The sequence below is a fragment of the Cajanus cajan genome, chromosome 3 (assembly GCF_000230855.2).
Source record: "Cajanus cajan strain Asha chromosome 3, NIPB_CcT2T_4, whole genome shotgun sequence".
Classification (NCBI taxonomy): domain Eukaryota; kingdom Viridiplantae; phylum Streptophyta; class Magnoliopsida; order Fabales; family Fabaceae; genus Cajanus; species Cajanus cajan.
Window position 1 is genome coordinate 77,763,598 of NC_138519.1, and position 26,836 is coordinate 77,790,433.

Here is a 26,836-nt window from a genome sequence, read left to right on the forward strand (position 1 = left end):
TGGCTATCTGTTTTATTCAATTTTTTGGTTGTTTTATTTGTATAGGTCGTTGGCGTTTTCTTTTGGGTTGTTCTACGAAGCAGAACGACCTGTTCTGCTTGGAGAATGGGTCGTTCTCCAAGCATTCTTATTTTTTTAATGTTTTTTTTACTACTTTTTTACGTCGGATTTAGTAATGTCCGACGTCAATTTACGTCAGTTTTACAAGTCTGATGTAAATTTATGTCTTTCACTTTTATGTCGGCATTTTTTCTAACGTAAAAAGCTCAAAATATCCGACATGGAATACCTCTTTTGTACTAGTGTTTGTAAACTAAAAAAAATACATCTTTAAACTAGAAGAATCAAAACAGAAGATGAAAATTTACTAAGGTACATAAATTCTTAACGGAGAAGGGGCGATAAAATTTAAAGGGTAAGTTTTGTAAAAGCAAACTTTATTATTTTTAGAAATTTGAAACTAAGTATGTTTATTTTTTATTAATTAAAAAATAACATCATCAAAAAACATTTTATTTTTTGGAAGAAAAACAACTATATTTTTTCAAAAGATTAGTATTTTAGTTTGTGTTACACATGCTAAATATTTATTATATATAATTAAAATTTATAAATTATGCATAAATAAATGTTATATTTGAATTAATAAATTATATTTAAAATTTATATAAATTAATATTTTTAAATATATAAAGAAAATGGTTCAAACGATATCGGTATAACTTTTATTAAGTATTAAATCGCTCAATAACTTTATATTAAATGTGAATTCTATAAATTCAACTGTTAGATTGAAAGTTCTTTACTCTTATCTCATATATTCAAAATTTTATATTAATCCAAGAAGATTTGATATATACTTCATTCTTAGAAAATAAAATTGACATAATATATACATTTCAAAATATAATAAAATATGAACATTTAAATTACCTTCAAGTTATTATTCAATTTTAATAAAATTTGATATAAAAATATAAAGTGATATAAACTTTCAATCTAATGGTTGGATTTACAAAATTCACATTTAATATAAAACTATTGAGTGGTGTAATACTTAGTAAAAGTTACACCGATATCGTTTGAACATTCATCATATATAAATTATATATTAGATTAATAATAAGACTATTTATATTAGATATAAGATTATTTTAAATTATTGATAATATATTTTAAAATGTTAAAACAGAATTTATAATGTCATTGAAGGCAAAAATATTTGGTGTAAGTTTTAAAATTTACACCAAATTTTATACCTTAAATAATTTTGTATAATGCAAAATTAGCTGATCCAATCATGGAATTAAGTGATATTATATTCAATATCATTTATATCAAATGTTACAAGATTTCAGAATTATACTAATTGACACCAAATATAAGTCTAAAAACTTACATCAAATCTTACACTTTTTGTATAATATAAAATTAATCAATTCAATTGTTGAATTGGGTGATATTAAACTTAAGATCATATATATCAAATTTCATATGATTCCAAAATTATTTAGTAGATCATCACATTACTTTATTTTAATGTATAATATGATATTTAAAATATGTGTAAACACATATTTTTGGATAAAATATCTATAAAAAAAACGTTCTAATCATGTGAAATTCAATTTACACAATCACTACTAGAATTTCTCTTATTACATGCGACTTTTCCTATTAATTTGTTATTAAAATCCACAGTAAACATTATTCATATGAATTTTTCTGCAAAATTTTATCTACAAGTAATACTTTTGTGAATAATATATTTTTGTGAATTTTAAAATTTGCAAAAATTTTCCTACGAAATTTCTTGCAAAAAAAATTCACAGGAAAGTTTCCTGAAAAAAAATTCTGCAAGAATATTTTTTAAGAGAAAAATTAAAGAAATTATTACAAATTTTATCAATAATTCTTCAACTTTTAAATGCTCACAATGAATTCATCCGAAGCATTTGTTTCCACGCCTCCAATGTGTGATACATAATCTTTTAAACTCTAAGATTGTAGATTATAAACCTAACACTCAACCATACAAATCAACTTATAAAGTAAGTGTTGTCCCAACTTATATACTCTTTAATTATTTTATTTTCAATCGATCTGAGACTTTAAATTTTTTTAAAAATATTGAATTTATAAATTGAAATATATTTTTTATTTTTATCATTTAATAAACATTACTTGCGAATTTATTTTTGCAAGAAAATCTGCAAGAAACAAAATAAAATCTTTACAATATTTTCTGCAAATTTATACCATGAAAAAAATTTCTATGATTATTAAAATTGTAGCAGCATTTGCAAAAATTTCTTGTAGATTATTTTTCATAAAAAATTTATAAAAAAATATCTGTAAATTATTTTTCGCAAATAAATTCGTAAAAAAATTGGAGAAATTATTATTGCAAGAAAATTCGCAAAAATTTTCTGCGAATATTTTTTTGTAGGAAAATTCATAAGAAAATGACACTTTTCTAGTAGTGAATCTTGGGTATAATATCAAATAATTCAACAGTTGAATATATTAAATTATTTTCATTATACAAAAAGTTATTGAAGATATAAAATTTTATGCAAGTCTTTAGACTTACATTTAGTGACAACAAATCCTGTCTCTATAAATAAATATGATGAATACAAATTGAATTAGATAAAAAAATTAAAAGAATTCCTAAAATCTCTCTCATTGAAGCAAAATGCTTAAAAATAGTCTCGTTAAAGAGAAACTTGTAACAAAGTTCTCGCATAGTTGATTACATTTAATATATAGAAGTCAATTATTATAACATTCCATTTTTTCATAAAATATAAGTATTTAATAAATATTTTTGTTGTAATTAATGGAGTTGTTTTAAAGTGATTTGATTAAATGTTTTATTTAAGTAATTGAGGGAAAATAAATTAGTAACTTTGGTTGGGTAAGTTTTGGCTTATGGTTAAGAGAAAGAAAGAAAAGTTTTTTCTTAAAAAAGGAAAGTTTTTGATCTGTTGTCATTTTAAGCATTCTCTTTTAATGCTATCGTTTTTAAAACCAGTTAAAATTTAACCGATTTTAAAAGACCTTTTAAAATCGATTAAATTTTAACCGATTTTAAAAATTAAATTCTCTTTATCTTTTAAAATCGGTTCACAAAGAACTGATTTTGTATAGTCTATACAAAATTGGTTTATTTTGGAACTGATTTTGTTTGCATCATACAAAATCGGTTCTCAATAAACCGATTTTAAATATCCTCCTCAAATTTGCACCCTCATTTTCTCCCGCAAGTTTATCTTTCGAACGCATTTTTTCTCTTCGTTGTAGTTGTTCATCATCGTTCCTCGTCGTTGGCCATTCATGGTCGTTCATTGTGAGTTCCTCATCTCCCATAAGGTATGTTGTTGTTTGATTATAGCTGGCCACATTGAGGTTAATTCTTTTCAAGCCAAAGAATGGGTTTTTGATTTTCTGGAATGTAGGAAGGTTGAAGGCACCGGGTTTGTTTTCGTCTTCGGCGCTGCTGTTCTCGACGGTTACAACCACCACTGCTTCAACAGTGGGCACCGGGAGCACGACCTTGTCGCTGTCTGTGCATGCGTTTGGTGCTTTTGCGGGTTTGTTTTTGTCTTCGCCATCGCCATCACTGTTCTCGACGGTGACAACCACCACTGCTACAACCGTGGGAACCAGGAGCACGACCTTGTCGCCGTCTGTGCTTGCCTTTGGTGCTTTTGCGGCTTCTTCTGCTACTGGTAATGTTTTTTTTGGTAGGATTTCTGTTGATTCTTACAGTAATTTCCACTTGTTTTATATTTGTCTAGTGTTATGATCTGTGGGGAAAAATCAAACAAGAGAAAACAAAACCAATATTATAGAAGGTGACTTTTGTGTCTTAAAAGATGTGTTGTTAATAGCGTGCAGTAGCTTGGCAAAGAGTGTGTGTGAGTTTTTCTTTGAGTGTCTTTATCTACTATGATCCTTTGTTTTGAGTGGCTTTTGAGCAAGTTGTGAATAAAACTATGCAACTTTAGTATATCTTCTATAGTCCCGTAATCTATGGCATAATTATTAAGTTTAAGGCTCTATCTCCATCTCCACTTCTTTTTAAAATCGGCTCTTTTAAAATCGGTTGTGGAACCGATTTTAAAAGTTAAAAATAACCGATTTTAAAAGTCTTTTTTCTACTAGTGAATGAAAAACCTTGTTCTAAGAGTGAATTTGTATGTTGGGTGACGACCGGCGAGATTGGTCTCCAATCTCATTTCTTTTAATTATTTGTGCATGAGGTGTTTTTCTTAATTAAGCTCTTTTGCTTTTATTATTTTTCTTGTACAATTAATGAGATGAATTATTTAATTGTATGATTAATTGTATATTTTAATTGATAATTGCATGATTCGAGGCCCTATAAAAAATTCTAATAATATGTTTGGATAAGATAATTTAAAATGATAATTTATTTATTTAAAAAAAATTAATTATTTTATAATTAAATTATTTGTTTGGATAAGTGATTTAAAAGGAATTCTAAATGATATCATTTAGAAGAATTTCAAATTCTCCCTCAAACTTGGTGAATTTCAAATTACTCGCTCAATATTCACTGTCTGTCCTTCTCGACCCTTGCTCGCTCCTCGCAAACTTCACTCTCCCTTGCACTTACGATCCTTGCTTGTAGTTGCAACTTCTTCGTTGACGTGCTCTTCTACTACTAGATTTTAATCCTTTAGCAATATTTTCTTGTTTACATTTATTAAAATGTTACTATATATTAAATAAATATGTTATTTTGTAACACTTTTTTGAAAAATGTCATTATAGATAGAGTAACATTTCTTATTTCAATATTATTCTTTTTAAGTGTTTTCAAAATCAAAGTCCCATATCGAGTAAAAAAAAATTACATAAGTTATTTTGCAACATTTTTTTGAAAAATGTTACTATAATTGTTTCTAAAATCAAAATCTCACATCGAGTAAAAAAAAGTATATTTCTCTTATATCTAATTGTAACTCATAATTAAAATCTCACATCGAATAGATTAATGACTCATAAAGAGTATATATACTCATATAGTTATATTTAAGATAAATGAAATTTGATATTCTATATATAATTAATGGTGACTAACTAAAAATGTCTTTCCCTAAAAATTTAAGGAACTCCTAAAAGTTTAGGAATCATAAAAATATAATAATTGATAGTAATATTTAAATTAAAAATAATTATTATTTTATAAAGTTAACAAAATCTTGGCAACATTATTAAAATGTTACAAAAATACTACTTTGATAACATTTAAAAAATGTTACCTAATTATGTAAAAATATTATTAAAAGTCTTTTAGATAGGTTTTCATTTGAATTTTACTTAATTAGTTTATTTCTAGGGTTTCGTTTTCAATTTCATGTTTGATTTCATTGTTTTCTTATACTTTCATCTTTCTTCTCTTTTTAGATAAGATTTTATTTTTATTGAATTAGTTTATTATCTAGGTTTCATTTTTAATTTCATGTTTGATTTCGTTGTTTTCTTATACTTTCGTCTTTCTTCTCTTTTAGATAGGACTTCATTTGATTTTTATTGAATTTGTTTATTTATTATTTAGGGTTTCATTTTCAATTTCGTGTTTGATTTCTTTGTTTTATTATACTTATTCATTTGTTTCATGTAGGCACGGGGTTGGCAAATCTCTTTGTCTCAAGTTTAACTTTGAATCAATTTTGCTTTCCTCTATTCTTAATGACTTTTGGCTCTAAGTTCTTGGATTGGAGTGCATACTCTAAAATTGATTTGTTATGTATGGTGACTAGTTGTTTGTTGTGATTCTTGCATGTACAAGATTGCTCATACTTATATTGGTTCTAATTGATTTTAATATAGATTTCATCTTTTGTTAACTTGCAATTGGTAGTTAAATGTGAAGAAAAAAAATTGGCTGTACTGAAGGCATATTTAATGTTGAGTTGATATTCATATGCATTGGGTTGCCAAACTTGAATGCAAAGTTCATTGGCCGAAGGCTTATCTTAATTACTCGTGGATAATGTGACGTTTGAAAATTTAGATAATCTTTAATTCAATTATGATGAGCAGTAGGTGACAGATTAACCTATAAATTAATAAATATTACTGAGATATGTGTATGTAAACAATATGTTGCAAACTTTCTTTGGTGATACCCTATAATTATTTGCAGTATTGTAATATGTGAGGATTGAATTTAATATTGAGCTTCAGAGGGACTGTGGCTCCATGTCTAGTTTACATACCTTGGTCTCTTTTTTTATTTTTTGTTTTTCTATGCTTAATTGATAATCTTTAATTCAATTATACACAAGAGGTTTCTCTAGTGGTGCTATGGCAAAGTTAGCAAGCCTTTGAGGCGGGCATAGAACTAGTCAATTAGAGTTAGCAACAATAAAGATGAAAAGTAGGAACAAAAAAGTGGAGCCAAATCTCAGTTCCTTGTAAGGATTTAAAGAATGTGTGGTCAAAAGATATTTTTAATGCATGGAAGAGAAAAATAATGTTTTTTTAATTTTTTTCTTGAGATGGGATGGTGTTGGTGTTGTTGTTGTTGTTATTGGACGTGAAGGATAAGGAAAGGATTTAATTCTTTTTCTCTCAAGGTTGTTTTTGAAAGGTGTGAGAAGCAATGGAAGAAAATGGGTGATGTACAAATACATTGATGCTATTAGGTTGTTGTTGCATGCTAATGTGATGTAATGTAATAAGGGTGGCCTTATTTTTTTTGAATTTATCAGAATGACTCACAGCCACTCACATTTGATTTTAGCATGGGAGAGTAGTAGCTAGTTTCAAGTTTTGTCTCATGATTGTTGATTAACAAAAAATAGTCTTATCACAAGAGTGAATTTAGATTTAAAACATATACCAAAATGGCAATGTTTGCTTCTTATTATTCATTATAAATTACAAGTACAATAAGTGAGCTAGTGTTCTCTTTTTTGTTTAACAGGAGCCAAATGCAAAGAAGGGAGGTGAACTAATTTTTGGAGGTGTTGATCCAAAACACGTCAAAGAAAATGATACATATGTGTTCCAATTACTAAAAAAGGTTGCTCGCAAGTTAGCAAAACAAAATTTAGTTTGATTAGGATTTCTCTTTAAATGTATATTTTATCATGAAAAAGCTCACATGAATATTTTATTTTTCAGATTAAAATGGTAGATTTTTTCATGGTAGATCTCTCAATTGGATGACTTCATTGTTCTTCAATGCTAAGATAGTTTCAGTTGTCTTTTGGGGAGTCATTTGGAAACAAGTGATTGAATGAAAGGTCTTTTAGAATATTATTAAGGAGCAAATTTCGGGTGTATTTTCAATGTCTCACAATGTAGTATATTTTAAGGATATATATGATGATTTGAGTAAAACATTAAACGAAATAAGTTTATGCACTTATTTTTTTTGTTTTAACTTTTAACAGATTTTGATGTCTTTTTTTAAGTAGATCTGATATACCAATATTTAAAATTTTACATTACTATGCTTGAAATCTATTTTATTTTTTAATAGTGAGTATTGGATGTAATGTAATTTAGAATAAGTTTGTAAATTCATAAAAGAAAAAACAATGTCTAATATTATATTTTAATTATTAAAAATTGTCTAATAATATTATTTTTCAAGTATTAAATACCATTTAACATTAATTTTAAATTATTAAATATTTACAAATTGACTTATGTTTATTTTTTTTATAAAGATTATATTAAAAGCTTAATAATTCATCATATATAGTCTTGAAATATTATCACATCTTCTTTAGATGGAGGTTACTAAACATGAAACAAAGTAATGTTATTTAAAGACAAGTTCATTTCTTGCTTTCCAAAATTCATCTAGAGCAACTACAAAAGACAAAGGTCAATTAAGGATCTGTTCCATCTCTTCAAAATGATAGGTTAGAGCTAATCCAATGAACTACATCACCCTTAAAGAAGCTTGTAGAGAGATGGTCATTTGTTAGTTGTAACGAGGTTGACTTACCCAGATCGCTACCTCTCAAGATATGGTCAATGCTTTCTAAGACCTGGCATTTGGGACAAGAAGGATCTGACGTTTGTTTGCAATATTTCAAATGGATTTTCAAACATAGCCGAAATCATTCTTAAAAATCATAATTCTCAATATTTAGGAATTCAATAAATTATGATTTTTAAGCATGAAAAAAATGTCTACTAAACCCTAACATTTATAAAATAAAAATGTTTGATAGCGATGAAATAAGAGGGAAGGAGAGAAAAAAAATGTGTAAAAACTATTATACATCCACAATTTGGTAGCACAAGATGAAATGAGAAGAAATCTTCATCAATTCCAAAAAAAAAAAAAAGAATTAAACAATGTAAATTTAAAATAAAATAAATACGCTATAGATGCAATATAATCAATTATCATGCGAGATCCAATCAATTATGTCTCTACTTTTCTTATATTTATCCCTTTGTTAATTGATTAGGAGTGTTTACTCTCTTTCCACCCTCCCCTTTACACAACTCCACCAGACCAATAATAATCTTCAATCTATTACCCCTTCCCCTCCCAAAAAAAATCCCAATCCGCGCCCAACAAATGATGACAAAATATATAAAAATAATTATTATAATTATATAATAATAACAATAACTGAAATATAATACTAATTATTAAATAATAGTAATAATAATTTTATTTATTATTTTTTGAATTAAATAAACTCTCAAAAAATTGTCAACTACTTTATTTTTCTTCGATCTAACAATCTCTATTTACACTCTACTTTTACACACTTCTTGTCTCTTTATTTTCTTTCTGTCTATCAACAATACAAAAAGACAGATTTAGAGGTAAGGTTAAAGAACTTTAAAGAATAAGGATATTTTAACAATTTTGTAATTTATTATACATGTGTATAGTATCAAAATTTCAATCACTAGTTTCTAATTAATATTTATAATAAAAATTAAATTCATAAAAGAGTAAAAAAAAAATGAACTGTATTTCGAAATTTAAACTTAAACATTATATATAAACCTAATTACTATTTTAGTCAATAATTTATGCAAGAAAGTGATATGAATTTTAATTTTGTAGAAATTGTTACATATAATATTACTGAGAAAAACGATGTCATCACGAAAACATGCCAATTGACATGAGATTATTTCAACTTAATCAATAATCTTAAATTAAAATTTTGAATGTAAAATTATATTAAATATTTGAAAGTAAAATTGTTGTTGACGTTAATTCTATCCGGCTAAAAAACCAATGGAAAAACCAAATTTATACAATTACTAGCCTTCTCTTTGACCACTATATTGATATTAACCATTAACATACTTCAGTAGTTGTGAACAATTAGGTCTGGAAATTAATTTCTAAGGGCACTACTATATATGAATGCCAGGATTAACGAAGTTTGCAACTTAAGTGTGCATAATCTGAGATAGGTAAAGTTCAATTTCGGAGAGAGAAAACAAAATATGTTTTATAAACTTGAATAGCGAAAAACTTCAAACAAGTTGCGTATCAAATTAATTTTAATCTAGCTAATATGAGTTTAAATCTCCGGGTCCCGGAAAAATTGAATATTAACTAGACATACATCCGCGTATTAAAAATATATTATTTTATTAATTAATATATAAGTTTTATATATAATTTTTTAATTATGTAATATAAGTTTGTTATTGATTTTTTATAATAAATAAATTTATTATTGTTTATAATAGGATTTATAAAGAAAAAATATTACTATATGTACGGGTAGGGGCGTTCGGCCACCGCCAGTCGGCCGCCGAATGGCAGTACTTGGTGGCCGAACGGCAATCGGCCACCAGGACCGAACTATCATTACTCATTGCTCTTAACCCGTGATTAGGGGTTAATCAGATGATTAAGGTGTATTACCTGATACGGTAAATACGTTGCAGGGCCCATGGGGTCCAGGGCCCATAAATGTCAGTATAAATAGCTCAGGTCAAAAGGTAACGTCACTGTTCATTAATTATCCTAGATATCTGTGCTTGTCCTGACTTGAGCGTTGGAGTGCCTTTTGCAGGTACCAACCCCTCTACTCACATCGGATTGGAGCACTCGTTCGGCCTTCATACTACGAGAAGATTATTGGTGTACCCCCTTTGTAGGTACATTTGGCGCCCACCGTGGGGCCGAACGAAGGTAATTGGAAGTTTAACTAAGTGTAATGGCGATAACTAGGAGAACAAACACTCAAGACCATCAAAATGAGGAACGTGTGGAGGTTGTTGATGAAACGGATCTTTCCGAAACGGTTCGATTGTTGAAACAGGAAATGGAGTTGATGAAACAGCAGCGAGAGAGAGATGCAAGAGAGCTTTCGGCCTTAAGAGCCGAAAACGAGGTGTTAAAAAGTCAAGACACTTCCTGGAAACCGACTCATGTCACCAACACACAAACTCAGGGATCGTATCAATCCCATGCAATCCACACCTCAGCTCCACATGCCTCGGCAGTGGCACCTGGAAAACCCCCCTCGGCTTTACCCACCGTCGGTCGCCCTGCAGACTTGACAACTGTTGGATCGCACCGACACCCCTTCACTCCTACCATCATGCAACTTCCGTTGATGGATAACTGGAAATCCTTGTCTATTGATAAATATGATGGTACCACTGATCCTGACGAACATCTTGATGTTTTCTTGACACAGGTGACATTGAGTACAACTGACGATGCTGCCTTATGTCGGATTTTCCCAACGTCACTCAAAGGAAGGGCATTGAGCTGGTTTACTCGGCTCCCTCCCAATTCCATCGATTCCTTCAGCACTTTGTCATCTCAGTTCACCATTCAATTCGCAACGAGTCGCCCTCATAGTCTGACATCCCTATCTCTAGTCGGCCTTCGCCAAGACAAGAAGGAATCTCTTAGGACCTTTATGGATCGGTTCAACAAAGCAACTTTGGAGATTAGAGACCTTAACCCAGCCGTCGCACTGCATCATCTCACAACAGCCTTAAAACCGGGGCCGTTTGTCAATAGTATTTGTAAAAAGCCACCTTCGGACATGAATGATCTAAGAAGACGGGCTGACAAATACATGCAGATGGAAGAGTTGGCAGAGTATCGTAATCAGGCCCGAGCTGAATCGTCGAGCAAGATAGAAAAGCAGCCAGAACAATCATACAGGGGGCGAGGCAAGGAGATATCTCTTCGGGATCGGCCTAATCGGGGTCCGAAGTACACTCAATACACTCCACTCAATACCAGCCGTGCTGCGGTGCTTGAACAAGCTATAGTTTCAGAAGTGTTGACAATTCCAAAAAGAGCATCCACTCCGCCACGAGCGGACACTAGTAAATCTTGTCGGTATCATCGCAATCGTGGACATTCCACTGACGAATGTGCTGCCCTTAAAGACAAAATAGAAGATTTGATTAAGCAAGGCAAATTGCATAACTGTGTGGATCGGTCAGGGTCGTCTCAAGCTCGTTCATATCAACCTAGATATCAGGACCGGCGCAGGCAGGACCGTTCTGATAGAGCCTCACGAGAAAGAAGCAGGTCACGTGAAAGAAGCAGGTCGCGTGAAAGAAAAGATACTTCGGCACCATCACATAGGAGGGTAATTAATACCATTGCAGGAGGGTTTGCTGGTGGAGGCTCAACTTCTTCGGCTCAAAAAAGGCATCTTAGAGCAGTTCGGTCGGTCAACACTGTTCATAGACACTCTTCTCGGAAGATACCAGCAATAACCTTCACTGATGCTGATTTCAAAGGCATTGATCCCGAGCAAGACGACCCGATGGTTATTAGTGTGGAAATTCATAATTGCCTTGTCAAGAAAACGTTGATCGATCAAGGCAGCTCGGCTGATATATTATATTGGAATACATTTAAACAGTTGGGTATTTCTGAAAAAGAATTGCTCCCTTATGATGATCCATTGGTCGGTTTTGCAGGAGAAAGAGTAAGTACCAGAGGTTATATTAAACTCTTCACGCGCTTTGGTTTTGAGGAGCAGGAAAGCAGAGAAATTCAAGTGAAGTATATTGTGGTTGAAGCTAGTACTTCATACAATATTCTCCTCGGCAGGCCATCCTTGAATGCATTAGGAGCTATCGTTTCAACACCACACCTAGCGATGAAGTTTCCATCTGATAAAGGGAAAATCATCACAATTCACGCCGATCAGAAGGCAGCTAGGGAATGTTACTACGCTAGTTTGCGACTTGCGCCATTGGAAGAAAAAAGGTCGAGGTCAAAAAGGGTTCATGTCGTTAACGCCTCAGCACCAGTAGAGGAGCCGGTTTGGGATCTTGATCCAAGAATGAACAACGAAGAGCGAGTAGAACCGGTTGAATTAAAAGTGCAATTTCAGATCGGTGTTCATCCTGTTCAGGTTACATACATCGGCGCCGACATGTCTGGAGAAGATCGTTCCGCCCTGTGCGAGGTTATATTGAAAAATAAAGATCTTTTTGCGTGGACACCTTCAGACATGCCTGGTGTGGACCCTAAGGTTATGTGTCATAAGTTGTCAGTCTGCACTGAAGCAAAGGCAATTGCACAACGTAAAAGAAAAATGGGGACGGAAAGGAAGCTTGCAGTTGAAACGGAGATAGCCAAGTTGCTTGAGGCTAGGTTCATTCGGGAGGTTCATTATACCACTTGGTTAGCCAATGTAGTGATGGTGAAAAAATCGAATGGAAAGTGGAGAATGTGTACTGATTATACTAACCTCAATAAAGCATGTCCGAAAGATGCATACCCACTCCAAAATATAGATCGGTTAGTTGATGGTGCCTCCGGCCATGGAATTTTAACTTTTCTTGACGCTTATTCGGGATATAACCAAATCCCCATGCATTCTCGAGATGAGGAGAAGACGGCTTTCATAACCGACTCGGCCAATTATTGTTATCAGGTAATGCCTTTTGGGTTGAAAAATGCGGGGGCAACGTATCAAAGATTGATGAACAAAGTTTTTCAACACCAAATAGGCAAGAACATGGAAGTGTACGTGGATGATATGGTCGTAAAATCCAGAAGCATCGATCGGCATGTATCGGACCTTTCGGAAGTATTCCAACAGGTGCGCAAGTATGACATGCGGCTTAATCCGGAGAAGTGTGTATTTGGAGTGTCCGGAGGCAAATTCCTAGGCTTCATGCTTTCGGCGAGAGGTATCGAAGCTAATCCTGACAAGTGCATGGCAATCGTCAACATGACAAGCCCTCAGAACCTTAAACAAGTTCAACAACTAGCAGGTCGGCTTACAGCGTTATCACGATTTCTCTCGTGTCTGGCCGAAATAACGAAACCCATGATGGGATTGTTGAGAAAAGCGAAAAAATTTGAATGGTCTGATGAATGTGAAAAGGCCTTTCGGACCCTAAAGGAACGTCTCGGTTCGCCGCCTATACTTTCTAAACCCGATCTAACGTTACCAATTGTGCTCTATTTATGTATATCAAATGATACAATAAGTACAGCTCTAATTCAAGAACGGGAGGAACAACAACCTATTTACTTCATCAGTCGAATGCTACAGGAGGCTGAGACAAGATACCAGCTTTTGGAAAAAGTGGCACTGGGGTTAGTCCATACCGCTCGGCGCCTTCGGCAATATTTCCAAAGTCACCAAATCATCGTTCGAACTGATTGCCCGATAGCGAAAGTGTTGCGTAAACCAGAATTGGCAGGAAGAATGATGGCTTGGTCTATCGAATTATCAGAGTTTGATATTGGTTTTCAGCCTAGAGGGCCGATCAGGTCCCAGTGCTTGGTAGATTTTATCAATGAGTTGCAGCCGAAAGGTTGTTTTGTGAATAGTTTGTGGACGATACACGTGGATGGTTCCTCAAACAGCCAAGGTAGTGGAGCTGGCATAATTTTGGAAGGACCAACAGGATTGATTCTAGAACAATCATTACGGTTTTCGTTTAAAGCTTCAAATAACCAGGCCGAGTATGAAGCGCTGTTGGCAGGATTAAGGCTCGCACGAGAGATCGGGGTCAGCCGATTGGAGTGCTGGACCGATTCAAAAATTGTAGCCGAGCAGGTGAATGATAATTTTCAAGTAAAAGATGCGAACTTGTTAAAATATTATCATTTGTTTCAAAAAATGCGTGATATGTTTGAAGAAGTTCACGTAAAGCACACCCCGAGAGAAAACAATGGGAGGGCAGATCAGTTGGCTCGGTTGGCAAGCAGTACAAGAAAACCCGGACAATTGAGAACCACGCTTCACTTGGAACTTGAAGCGCCGAGTGTGGTAGCTGCCGAATGTTTGACAGTGCAGGAGTCTGCTCGAACATGGATCACTGAGATAGTGGAGCATCTTGAACATGGCAAACTACCATCAGATCCAACAGCTGCTAAAAAGCTCCGAACGCAGGCTGCTAGATATACGATAATTGGAGGAGAGCTGTATAGAAGAGGATTCTCGGTTCCGTTGTTAAAATGTGTTGATAAAGAGCAAGCCAATTATATATTGAGAGAGATTCATGAAGGGATATGCGGTTTTCATTCGGGAGGACGAACTCTGGCCACTAAGGTGCTTCGCGCAGGATACTATTGGCCTACTCTCAGGGACGATTGTGTAACGTTCGTAAAACACTGTATATCATGCCAACGGCATGGTAACCTTATTCATGCTTCAGCTGAAGAACTTCATGGTATTAATTCACCTTGGCCGTTCGCAATGTGGGGTATGGATATTCTTGGACCTTTTCCAATTGCCAAGGGTCAATGCAAATTTTTGTTAGTTGCTGTCGACTATTTCACGAAATGGGTCGAGGCCGAGCCACTTGCTAGCATCACGGCTGCTAATGTTCAAAAGTTTTTGTGGAAAAACATCATTACACGCTTCGGCATTCCATATGCAATTGTAACCGATAATGGTTTGCAATTCACCGATCAAAAACTTAATCGGTTCATTCAGGATCTCGGCATCAAGCACAGATTCACATCGGTAGAACATCCGCAAGCTAATGGGCAGGCCGAAGCAGCAAATAAGGTAATTCTTGGTGAATTAAAGAAAAGATTGGGAGATGCCAAGGGAGCTTGGGCAGAGGAGCTGTTAGAGGTTTTATGGGCTTATCGGTGCACGCCTCAGTCCACGACTAAAGAAACACCCTTTCGGCTAACATATGGCACTGAAGCAATGATACCTGTTGAGGTAGGAGAACCATCTTTTCGGCGACAATATTTTGATGAAATTTCCAATGATGTATCTCTCCGAGCTGAAGTTGACATGGTTGATGAAGTCCGTATCAGAACAGAGATTATAGCGGAAGCTTGCAAGCAAAAGATGGCTCCTAGGTTTAATTCCAACCTCATTAAAAGAAGTTTCCAAGAGGGCGACTTGGTGTGGAGAGTGCAAGGATCGGCAAGACGCAATACGAAAGAAGGCAAGTTGGCTGCTAACTGGGATGGTCCATTTCGGGTACGACTTAATCTGGAAAACGGCGCATACAAGTTGGAAGAACTCTCGGGCAAGGTCATTCCCAGAACGTGGAACGCTTCTCATTTGAAGACATATTATAGCTAGTATATGCTGTAAAAAGGACCTTGTGTAAACCGATGGTGCACTCTTTTCCTTGATCGGTCTTTTCTCCCCTTATAAAAAAGTGAAAAGGGGTTTTGGCCGACAAGGTTTTTAACGAGGCACCCATTAATGAAACTGCTTCAGTTCTTCTATTATATTTGACAATTCTTAACTGCTCAAATCTCGCAACAGGCTTCCCTCCCGAGTTATTCAACTCGGCTAAGGATGTGCCTTAAAAAAAATCTCGCAACAGGCTTCCCTCCCGAGTTGTTCAACTCGGCTAAGGATGTGCCTTAAAAAATCTCGCAACAGGCTTCCCTCCCGAGTTGTTCAACTCGGCTAAGGATGTGCCTTAAAAAATCTCGCAACAGGCTTCCCTCCCGAGTTGTTCAACTCGGCTAAGGATGTGCCTTAAAAAATCTTGTAAGCAAGCAATTCCGAATGAACCCGTTCGGTTTTGCTCAAAAAGCAAGTAATTCCGAATGAACTCGTTCGGTTTTGCTCAAAAAGCAAGCAATTCCGAATGAACCCGTTCGGTATTGCTCAAAAAGCAAGCAATTCCGAATGAACCCGTTCGGTATTGCTCAAAAAGCAAGCAATTCCGAATGAACCCGTTCGGTATTGCTCAAAAAGCAAGCAATTCCGAATGAACCCGTTCGGTTTTGCTCAAAAAGCAAGCAATTCCGAATGAACCCGTTCGGTTTTGCTCAAAAAGCAAGTAATTCCGAATGAACTCGTTCGGTTTTGCTCAAAAAGCAAGCAATTCCGAATGAACCCGTTCGGTATTGCTCAAAAAGCAAGCAATTCCGAATGAACCCGTTCAGGTTTACTCAGAAAGCAAGCAATTCCGAATGAACCCGTTCGGTATTGCTCAAAAAGCAAGCAATTCCGAATGAACCCGTTCGGTATTGCTCAAAAAGCAAGCAATTCCGAATGAACCCCTTCGGTTTTACTCAGAAAGCAAGCAATTCCGAATGAACCCTTTCGGACTTGCTCAATAAGCAAGCATTTCCGAATGAACCCATTCGGTCTTACCAGGAAAACAACGCAATTCCGAGTAACTCCACTCGGTCTTGCCAAGAAAACAACGCAATTCCGAGTGACTCCACTCGGTCTTGCTCAAAAAACAACACAATTCCGAGTGACTCCACTCGGTCTTGTCAAGAAAACAACGCAATTCCGAGTGACTCCACTCGGTCTTGCCAAGAAAACAACGCAATTCCGAGTGACTCCACTCGGTCTTGCCAATACAGTAATGCAATGACGAGCCATTCCACTCGGCCTCGCTCAAAAAGTTACGCAATCCTGAATACCTCCACTCGGTTTTATTTTAGCTTACAAATGATTTCATTTCTACAAGTAAATGATATTACGAGTCTTACATGCAAGTTTGACCAACAATTTAAATGAGGCAATATTATAGACAAGAGGCAATTTCATTTCATTTGCAAAAAGGAAGAGGCTCTATCGGCCTCCGATCTACATTTCAAATAAAAATTTATACGAAACCTAGCAGAAACTACGCTACTCTTGGGGTGGATCAGATTGAACGGCAGTTTCGAGATTTCCCTCGGCATCATTCTCGTTCTCGGGATTCTCCTCGTCGAGGGTGTTCTCAGAAGTTTCAACATCATTTTCCGGCTGGGGGGCAGCAGTCGGTTCAGTGGCATCTGGATCGGCTCCCTGAGGCATATCGGCAAAAGACATCAGTGACCCTTGATAAAAATCTTGGGTCATATCAAACTCGAAGCCCTCTTCAAATTGGCCGAAATGCTTAGCCTGCCGAACCGCGTGCTGAAACCCGGCTTCATGTTGAGCAACAATCTTCTCCTTAGCCTGCTCCTTAAGACGGTTATACGCAGCTTCAGCTTCATTCAGTCGGCGATGCTCCTCATTAGCCGCCTTTTGAAGGTCAAGGCGAAGAGTGTCATTGTCTCGCCGAACAGCATCCAACTCGGCCGACAATTCTCGATTTTTGGCCGTTAGTCCTTCATTCACTGCAATCGCCTCGGCCGCAGTCTTCTCGGCTTCCTCTAGACTTTGCTTTAAAAGCATCACCTCGCCGATAGGCTCCATAGCTAGGTGATGAGCTAGTGCCAAGGAGCGAGTTTGTACCTCGCAGAAAAGTCTCCATTTGGCCCTCACATCCAAGGTAGCCAAGAACTCCTGCCCAAGCGGAGACACCATGTCTGGCCGAATCACTGCCTCGGCCGAAGCGTCGTCGCTTAGAAAAGCCCGAGACATTAATTGGGGAGGCACCACAATCACGGTCCGATTAGGAGAGGCTTCGGGAACTGATTTCGCCTTCTTGGCTTGCTCTTGCCTTTCGCCAGAATTCTTTCTTTTTGAACGGCCCCGATCAGCATCTTTTCCCTTCTTGGTCTTCTTTTTCTTGCGTTCAGGAGAGGGGGGAGTTCGATCATCATCATTGTGTCGAGGGGTGCGTGCAGCAGCCGACGTGCCTACCCCCCCGGATTGCCGAACTTGCTTCACCCGAGCAGCAAGTAGGTGGCGTATATCCAGCTCATCGGCACCACTGGTAACCATGATTCCTGCAAGAAGGGTTGAGTAAAAATCAATAGGAATTAAGTTTACGAGTGGAGTAGGACAAATAGCATACCTATCAGGTCGTTCCACCAACGGGAAGACTCAACCAAGTTAATTAAAGACCTAGTCGGCAAGCGCCGAGGAAGACGAAGTAACAACTTCAAGTCCTCCCGCTCTTCGGTCGTCAGCATTTTCTTCGGCACTACGTCGTACGGCCGGGGGGATCGAGTCCAGTACAGAGGAAACAAGGGCTTATCGTCCTTGTTAAAGAAAAAGCGTCGTCCATTAGGCCTGATGGTCACTCGGAAAAATCCAGCCTTGAAATTTTTGTACGACGAAGTAAAGCTATCCAATAGTAGTCGATCGCCTATTCGGCTTAAGGAATGCCACTTCGCCAATATAGAAGGCCGGGACGAATAGAAATATAGAAAGAGGAGCGGAGAAGGCTTAATGTTGACACACTTACACAAATGTTTGAAACCTTGCAATTGCGCCCAGCTGTTCGGGTGCAATTGGGTAGGGGCAACATTCAGCACCCTCAACACCCCCATAGTAAATTCATCAAACGGCAGCTTGACTTTGAGATCCCGAAAGAGGCAGTCGTACATATAAAACGATTCCATCTTCGCACCACTTTGATCCAGGCAAACCGTATCCGGGTTCGGAAAGGCATTATTCCGGCATGACCGAACCCCTATCGGATAGGGTTCCTCGGCGGCGCCAAAATTCAAGCATTTGGTGTAATCCAACAAGTTGGTGATCATGCCCGTGTCTCGGTAACGCGAGTAATAGGAGGTCACTTCCCCGTTTACCCATTCATAACCTGGCACTTCGGACGGACCGTACCGCTGCCGATTTGATACGCGCTTTGTCTTTTGTTGGACCTCTTCGCTCCCACTAGTAGAAGTCTCTCCTGATGAAGAAAGACTTTCATCCGGCCTTTCAACATCGGTAGGGGACCGAACCATGCTAGAACTTGAAGCGTTGGACGAAGACCCCTCGGACGCAGACGACCGAGAGCTGCTGACCGAAGAGCTCGATGAAGTATTAGACATGACGATAAAAACTTACCAATTTCTTTTCAAAACCACAATCGCTCTTCGGATCGGCTTCTCAAACCTTCGGCCACCACAATTCGGATGAGAGCAATACGTGCGAATGGCCCTACCACTCAACCTATTTATAAGCTCAAAAAGAGGCGGGAAATTTCAAGATTTAAGAGAAGATGTAACCGTTCGATCTCCAAGATCTAACGGTTACGAGATCGAACGGTTACGATTGTGCAACCGTTCACTTTACCCTGGCAACCGTCTTTGCTCTACCCTTGAAGAAAGCCTCACCTTCCTTCAAGGCTGGGGGGCAGTGTACGGGTAGGGGCGTTCGGCCACCGCCAATCGGCCGCCGAATGGCAGTACTTGGTGGCCGAACGGCAATCGGCCACCAGGACCGAACTATCATTACTCATTGCTCTTAACCCGTGATTAGGGGTTAATCAGATGATTAAGGTGTATTACCTGATACGGTAAATACGTTGCAGGGCCCATGGGGTCCAGGGCCCATAAATGTCAGTATAAATAGCTCAGGTCAAAAGGTAACGTCACTGTTCATTAATTATCCTAGATATCTGTGCTTGTTCTGACTTGAGCGTTGGAGTGCCTTTTGCAGGTACCAACCCCTCTACTCACATCGGATTGGAGCACTCGTTCGGCCTTCATACTACGAGAAGATTATTGGTGTACCCCCTTTGTAGGTACACTATAAATATTTTTTATATTTATATTTATATAATATTTCATCCTTTATTTTTTTTTGTTAGATTCAAAATTAAAAATATAAGATTCAAGTAAATAATCTTTTAAAAAGTTATAACCAAAGGTAATATATTCAAATATATATTTTTTATAATTAAATTATAAAACAGTCTATTTTAATATTTTATCAAATTGATAATAAATAATATACATATATTCATTATTTTCAACTATGTAAGCTAATTTTTTTTAATTGTTGTTTAAAATTAATATTAATAAAAAAATTATTATTTTTCTTATTAATGAACATAAATGTCAATTAATAATTATTATTAGATTTTGGAAAAAGTAATTTTTTTAATAATGATTTATAATTAGCATTAATATTAATTATTATAATATTTATTATTTTTTTTGAAATGGAGAATTTAATCAAATTAAATTTCTTAAATAGTAAATTAATGATCAAATATTTTAATCTAAAATTAATATTAATTAATATTGCTTCATTTTTATTTATAATTAAAATTAATTTATTTGTAACTCAAAATTTAATAAAATTTAATCTCTTTATTAAATAAAATCATTAATTCATATATAATGACATATTAAACGTAATTTTAAATTATCACACATTATAGTTTTGATGAAAAAATAGCTTTTTTTTGTATTTTGTATTTTTATAAGAAACAATTTAATTAAATTTAGTATCTGAATTATTAGTTAATATGATTATTTATATAATTATTAATTTATTAATTAAATACAATTTGAAGCTAATTTTTACTCAATACAAATATAGAAGGACAATAAAAATAATATTGTAGATAAAATGTGTGACAAGTTGAGAATAGTGAGGAAAAAAAAGATGAAAAAGTAGTACCTTCTATTTTTGACAAAAAATATCATGTAATCATGTATCAAATCTCATATTATGTTTGACAAATTAAGAATAATAAAAAAAAAGATGAAAAAAGTAGTACTTTCTATTTCTGACAAAGATTATTATGTGAGATGAAAATTAAACAAAGAGGGTAGGAAATAAATTAGATAAAATGTAAATATGTAATATAAAGGGTTGAGGAGAAAAAAAAAAGGAAAAAAAAAGTAATACCTTTCATTTTTTATAAAGTTTGTCATGTGAAATGAAAAATAAACAAAGAGGGTGACAGATAAATTAAATAGAATGTAAATATGTAATATAAAAGATAGAAGGAAAAAAAAAGGAAGAAAGATTATACATTTCATTTCTGACAAAGATTGTCATGTGAGATGAAAATTAAACAAAGAGGATAAGAGATATATTAGATAGAACATAAATTTATAATATAAAGGATAGAGAAGAAAAAAAAAAGAGAGAGAGAAAAAAGTAGTACTATAATGAAATAAAAATTAGACAATAGAGAAATGAGAAGAGAAACATGATGAAATAAAAATTTGACAACAAAAAAATAAGAATTAGATTAAATAAAATGTATAAAAATGTAATATATAAAAAATAAAGAAAAAATATGATTGAAGATAAAAAATTTTGAAAATTTGTCATATAGACAAATATGACAACATGTAAAATTAGTTTTATAATAAGGTGTCAAGTAATAAGGTACAATTCAGCTTTTTTATATAATAAATAGAAGGTAGATAAATATGGGGGTAATTTTGGATTTTTCAAAAAATGGATAGTTTGTGATATCTATATTTTTTATTTTTTATTTAGAAAAACTATATAAGAAACTTTTCTAATTTTTTAAAAATATTTTACAAATGTTTTTATTGAAACATTAACAAATGAACCCATAAACAATCAGAAATCAATCGTGAAAAATATTTTATTACATAATAAAACAAATGTAAACATTATCTCAATAAAAAGGGGTGATGAGATTGAGATCTGCGCTCTCATGCAGTTTCTTCATGACCAGAGGATCATATAGAGGTTACCAAAAACAGTTTCTTTATAAAATTACCATTTCACTCATTCCTGTATTTGAATTTGACGTGTCACTTGGAATGAGACTAATATGACCATTGTTCAATGACAACAGCACCCTCGACAAAAATGACAAATGTGTGTCAATTGTAAATGCCAACTGGTGACGAGATGACACTCATGCTAGCTGTTTGATAGCATCATAGCATATATTTTTGTGATACCTTAACGAGACTCCAACCTAAAAGACAATTGTAATTAACTAGTTTTGGAAGAAACTTAATTTTCTTTCCATGTTTTCACTATCAATTTTCCTTTCGGTCCATACTAAAATGTTTTGCTGCTTTTTTCTTTTGTTATTGGGCTAAATTTGCTGTAGCCAATCAAGGTCTACGATAGTTTAATGGGGAAATATGAATGAAAGAGAAAAAATAACAACTCTTGCATTTTATTCACAAAATTAAGAATGTTCAGTTTTAAGGGAACCAATTGCGTTAGTGGAAGCGTTTCTGAATTACAAACGAAAAAACAAGCTTATTACAAGACTATCTGTCTAAAAGGAACATAGAACCAACTTATGAAAGGGGAGAAGAAAAACAAAACAAAACAAAAATTGGTATATACACAAGTCTAGGCGTCAAGAGATGCGACAGTGTCCAAAGGTACAACAGTATCAGGAAAATCTGATCTTTGCCCTGCAAGAGAGTAATATGCAAGAATGTGAGCAGAATGCTCAACAACTACAGTCTCATCCGTATTGTTATTCATAGCCACTTTTCTAGAAGGAATCAACTCAATGTTCCAAAAGGGTCGAGCCATGGCCAAAAGATCACGTCCAGATGGAGATGCACCATAGCCTTGCACCCACAAGTACCTTAGAGAAGTCAATTGTGTTGCTGCCACAGCAAGTGCACGCTCACTGAAGAAAGAACACCCTCTCATTTCAAGCTTTTGAAGACTAGGACACCCCTTAGAGAACTCCAAAAGTCCTGCATCTGACTCACCCACATAACCAAGCAGCATCCATCTCACGTTTGGACTGTACTGACCAATGTAACCAAGACCAACATCAGTCAAACCCCCACGCCTGAGATATAGGGCAAATCTTCTCAGCTTGTCACAGCCCCTCAGTAGAGCCCTCACTCCATTGTCAAGTGGCAAATCGGTTATCTTTTCTTCGTGATCAAGCAACACCAGGCGAAAATCACACAGGTTTTTCAAGTGAGTTCCAATATGTTCCAGAGATGCGTTTGTAATGTCAGACACGTAAACTGCCATGTATTCAAGCTCCGAACACCCTTGTGATAAGGCTATCAGCCCTCTATGGGAAACAGTACCTTCTTCATCCTCCATTCCTTGATCATCATCACCCCGTTCAATCCGAAGCCTTTTTAACCTCTTACAACAACGGCCAAGAACTTCTAACCCTCTATCTCCAATTACATTCCTTGTCTGTCCATAAACTAAGGTATATCAGTTCACAATAAACGTTTCAAATGCTTTTGGTCATAAATGGTTGTTGGGTATTTATACTTGGACACCCCACAATTTTATACACCTCATCATCAGCACTACTATTTCTCTTCCTATAAAATAATATCACCTACCATACCTATAATTTTCTTTTCTCTCTTTCTTTTATAGGTGCAACCGTGCAAGAATTATTTTTGTAACATAACATATCCCTCCCACTTATTTGTTCAAGCAGGAGGAGTAATTTAACAAATTCAATGTTAAAACTACTTGACATACTTCCTTTAAAAAGCAAATGGGAGTATATTATCAAACCCTTATATATAGATATACACATACGTCTGTAATGTAATGCATAACTGAATTGCATATTTACAATAGAGAGTAGACAGGGAAATTCGAAAGTCTTGATAAGCAAAAGTTGTGGAACCTTACCTCAAGGACTTCCAGATTTGGACACCTTTGGATTAACATACAATGATCCTCCGTGTCCAGCATTGCATAGAGGAGGTCCAATTTTTTTAGTACGGCTGCAAACATGAACACTATGGGCAACTCATTCTTTCCAATATATGTTAAACCCAATCGACATAACTTTGCTGGTAGTGATATAGCAGAGTATTTTTCTGGTTCCTCGTTGTAGGTGCCTCCGCAAAACTCTTCCAGAGCATAGGCATTCTTAAAGAAGTTCACAAGATCCAGTATTTCGCATTCGGCGAGTTTCACGGACACTAAGTTGGGACAATTTTTAGCTAGGAGTTCAAGATCTTGAATCTTGACCACATCAATATCTGTCAAGTAAAAGTTGAGAGTCTCGAGAACTGTATTATTCAAAGCAAGCTCATGTAGCCATTCTCCGTCCTTCTCAACAATTGAGCTTTCCTCCAAAAACAAGACTCTTAAACTCCTGCCAAAAAGAAAATTTAAAGTCAGAAACAGTATAGGCTTAGCATAAGTTTTAGCTTCCAAGAAACAATGGCTCAGGTCAGTGTACTTGAAAATTCCAATTATGTCTAGAATTTCCTTCCTGCAAATAAAAATGTCTATTATCGAGTGAATTATCTTAAAAAAAATATCAATAGAAGTTATAAGATTTTTTTCCCTTAAAGGAAGTATAACTATTTGGATAAACTTTTTCAAAAATACTTTTTTGGAGAGAAAAATAGAAAATTAAATAAATTTTTTCATAAACTAAAATTAACTTATGCATAAATTAAGTTATAAAAAAATTTTCTCTAAAATCTTAATTTTAACACATGCATAAGTTAGTTTTAATTTATGAGAAAACTTATTTTCATTTTTCTCTCCTAAAAATACTTTTGAAAAAACTCATACAATGACTTCTATATGTTCCTCACATCCAAGTAGGTCGCAAACTGTTCAAACACTTCATCCTACAAAAGTTGCAAGAAACTGATGACCACAGTTCTAGTCAATAAATATAGGAGCTTCATCTTGTTTAAACTACTCCATCAATGATTAGTCACTAGAAAATACTATCAATTTGAAGATTTGAAACTTTAGAAGTATGAAATTTAAATCATTTAATATTTTTGACAACTATTAGAGAAATTAGAAAAGAATTGCTCCACGTCGGTACAAAAACAGAATTAAAACGACTACATCTGTCACAGAGTACATCAATAAAAAAGAGTTATTATTAACATATTTCTACTTTCCCTTCCATCTTTTTTCTCATCTAATATTTTATTTCTCCTCACATAATTTACTACGTCATCTCTTTTTCTCTCATTTTTTATTTTTTCTTTCTACCTCTGTATTTCTTCAACCCATACATACACCCTTCCTATTTAATTTAGGATTCATCAACCTGAAACAGTATCAGATAACGTGGCAGAGCACTATTTATTACCAATGACATAAAACAAAAGCTTCCTACCAAACAATTGGAACGGAAACATAGCAATAAAGGCACGAACGAGTAGCAAAACAAGTAAAAACACCTGGCGTTGCTTGTAGCCACTGAGAATAGTAACTAAACAACCACCATCTGGCAAATTCGCAGCATTAAAAAGTAGCAAAAACAAAGCAGGTGGGAAACGCACGCATAAGCAACCATCCTTCACCCAATCACTCTGCACAGTGCACATCCCTCTAACTTGCAGCGTTTTTCTCCATATCTCTTATCCACCAATCACATCCATATTCCTCTCTCTCCTCCCTCTTTATATCCCTACTAGTCTCGTAACATTGGGAGTCCAACCATCATTTTCGACCCAAAAAAGGACACACATCTTCAAAGTTCAAACAAAAGAAACTGAAACCACTTCCTCATCAAAATGTAATTTTTCTAAAATTTACCCCTAAAATTAAAATCAGCGACCCAACAATTATTTTTAAAAATATATATCACCAAAATTTAGTCACTCCATAATTAGCAAGAAAAAAGTAATTTTTCCATCAATAAATGATTATTCCCCAATTTCTTTGTAACTTTGTATTTTATTAATAACTAATTTCCGCGAAACTAATCATCCTTTGTGAGTTCTTTCTTTCCGACAAGACGTAGACCTCAATTTCACTGAGACCTCTTAGAAAGCAAGTTTGAACCTAATTAAATTTTACAAAACCGTAATCTTTCATGAATAAATGATTATTGCCCAAATTTTTATTTTCGACAAGAGTTGGAACTGAATTTGAGCCAAGGCTCTTAAAAAGAGAGTTTGAACCAAACTAGAATTACTACAAAAGAATAATAATGAAGGGAGGGAAGTGAGATAGTACCTGCAAGAGCGAGCAATAAAGGAGAGTCCATCAGTGGAGAAACCGGAGCACTTGTCGAGCTTGAGGGCGTGGAGCACGTGACCGCGGGAGGAGGCGAGGATTTGAAGATCGGAATCCTTGACGATCATGCGGCGGAAGTGGAGGGTCTTGAGGCAGTCGAAGTAGCGGGAAATCTCGGCGACCCAGGGGGTGACGTGGCCCCCCCAGTCCTCCGGTATGAGGTTGAACATTGCGGCGCGGGGCTTCCCCTTCAGCTTCAGGGACTCCAGGTGGGGGAAGCGCCGGCGGAGGCGCGCCGGCGTGGTCGTGTAGCAGAGGGCGATGGTCACGTGCTTCCTCGTGAGGGAGTCCAGCTCGTACCACCGCCGGCACACCTGGGACACTGCGTCGCGGTCCTTCGGGTCGTCGATGTAGGGTATGACGCAGTCCAGCACCACGTCCACCACCCGCGTCCTCCGCACGTTCCGCTCCTCCGTCATCAATTGGATCCGAGGAAGAACAAGAACAAGAGCAAGAACAAGAGCAAGAACAAGGGGTTTTGGTTTGTCTTGGTTCGAGTGGAGATGATGAGTGTGTGTCTATGTGAGAGAGAGGAAATGGTGTGTTGCGTGGTGGGGACTACTGGGTGAAACGACAAAACTTGTTGGGGGCTTGGCTCTTGTTTCTTATATTTACGTGATGTGATGTAACACGTCACTCACTCGGATACCTTTCAGTTATGCAATGCTATGTTTGTGTTGAGACTTTAGATTTTCATCGGACCCTCATTTGTTTCCGGTAACCACTCTGTGACGTGCACCCATTTACCAACGACTCATATTAATTCATGTAATAAATCCTTATTTTTTGTCTGCCACTAACCA

General features: G+C 35.4%; 2 protein-coding genes across 4 annotated transcripts; one reads left to right on the top strand and one right to left on the bottom strand.

Moving 5' to 3' along the window:
* Positions 1-3,131: 3,131 nt before the first annotated feature.
* LOC109792723 (uncharacterized) lies at positions 3,132-15,786 on the top strand. Of its 3 annotated transcripts, XM_083071398.1 has the most exons (4): positions 3,132-3,375; positions 3,462-3,734; positions 6,965-7,063; positions 7,165-15,786. In XM_083071398.1, the coding sequence occupies exon 4, from the start codon at positions 10,200-10,202 to the stop codon at positions 15,528-15,530; it is 5,331 nt and encodes a 1,776-aa protein (XP_082927524.1). In that variant the 5' UTR covers positions 3,132-3,375; positions 3,462-3,734; positions 6,965-7,063; positions 7,165-10,199; the 3' UTR covers positions 15,531-15,786. The 3 variants fall into 3 exon arrangements, with proteins under 3 accessions (XP_082927524.1, XP_082927523.1, XP_020207743.2); XM_083071397.1 differs by having other exon boundaries at positions 6,965-15,786; XM_020352154.3 differs by having other exon boundaries at positions 3,466-3,734; positions 6,965-15,786.
* A 6,387-nt stretch (positions 15,787-22,173) lies between these two features.
* LOC109799445 (coronatine-insensitive protein 1) lies at positions 22,174-26,619 on the bottom strand. Its single transcript, XM_020360015.3, has 3 exons — positions 25,974-26,619; positions 23,664-24,135; positions 22,174-23,207 (listed from the first exon to the last, which is right to left on the bottom strand). Exons 1-3 carry the CDS (start codon positions 26,450-26,452, stop codon positions 22,386-22,388), a joined length of 1,773 nt encoding a protein of 590 aa, XP_020215604.1. The 5' UTR covers positions 26,453-26,619; the 3' UTR covers positions 22,174-22,385.
* Positions 26,620-26,836: the final 217 nt, after the last annotated feature.